This window comes from Trichechus manatus, unplaced genomic scaffold, assembly GCF_000243295.1.
Source record: "Trichechus manatus latirostris isolate Lorelei unplaced genomic scaffold, TriManLat1.0 scaffold00022, whole genome shotgun sequence".
In the NCBI taxonomy this organism is placed as follows: Eukaryota; Metazoa; Chordata; class Mammalia; order Sirenia; family Trichechidae; genus Trichechus; species Trichechus manatus.
In genome coordinates, this window is record NW_004443958.1 from 11,054,228 (window position 1) to 11,055,164 (window position 937).

The 937-nt window shown below is 42.6% G+C and overlaps 1 protein-coding gene across 1 annotated transcript in view; it reads left to right on the plus strand.

Moving 5' to 3' along the window:
• The first annotated feature begins 53 nt into the window (after nt 1-53).
• Nucleotides 54-937, plus strand: part of TBC1D31 (TBC1 domain family member 31) — a 47,388-nt gene continuing 46,504 nt past the window's right edge. Inside the window, exons 1-2 of the mRNA XM_004373028.2 lie at nt 54-130; nt 814-933. Coding sequence (XP_004373085.1) covers nt 54-130; nt 814-933 — 197 coding nt within the window. The remainder of the gene's footprint in view (nt 131-813; nt 934-937) is intronic.

The window sequence follows — 937 nt, forward strand, 5'->3', positions numbered from 1 at the left end:
GCCGGTGGCGGCCTCGGGGGGTCCTGAGTCCGCTGTCGCGCGTTGGCTTAGACATGCAGAGCACAGACCTGAGCAACAAAGAGAGCGGCAAGATATGGCACCGCAAGCCAAACCCCGCCGCTCGGGACGGGTAAAGGCCGCGGCGGAAGGGCGCGGGCTGTGGAGCGGAAAGGTGCTGGGGTACAGTCTTGAGCACACAGTGTCCCTGTCCTCACGGAGCGCACCTTCGGGTATTACGGTAGCTGTATTAGAAATGGAAATAAAGCCCCTGGACACTTAATTCCCTTTAGACCATTCTGTATCACAAAATCTCATTAAGATAACTTAAAGTTAGGATATCAAGTTGAAATTTTTCTTAGTAATAGTAGCTTGTGATTTACAAGACTACTTTTCATTAATTACATCATTAATTTGTGCAGATGGCTGTGCTTAATATAACAATTTAACTACTCGGTCTGCTGTGTACTCTCTCATCACGCCGTTTTCCCTCAATCACAACTATAAATGTGTTTGTATGTGTGTTTAATGTCTGTCTTTCCCACTAAACTAAGCTCTATAAGAGCAGAGACCATGTCTGTTTATCACATTATTCTTAGCTCCTGGCTTGATAAGTGTCTGACACATAGTTCTGAACTGGTTTTTGGAAATCACTGAAAGATTGATGCTAGAGGAGGGAAGGGAGAGCAGCAGCAATGGGAGAGGGATAAATGGGTAGACCAAAAAATCTTCAAAATTAATATAAAAGCCAAATTTTTCATAAGATTGAGTAATGCTCCACATAGAATTTAATGTGTGTTGTTTTGTTTTTGACAGAATTATAGTGAACATCATTCACAGCACTTCTGATTATCTTCCAAAAGTTTTGCGATTTTTGAATGTGGCTTTTGATAGCTCAGGTGATTGCTTAATTGCTGGGGACCATCAAGGAAATATCTAT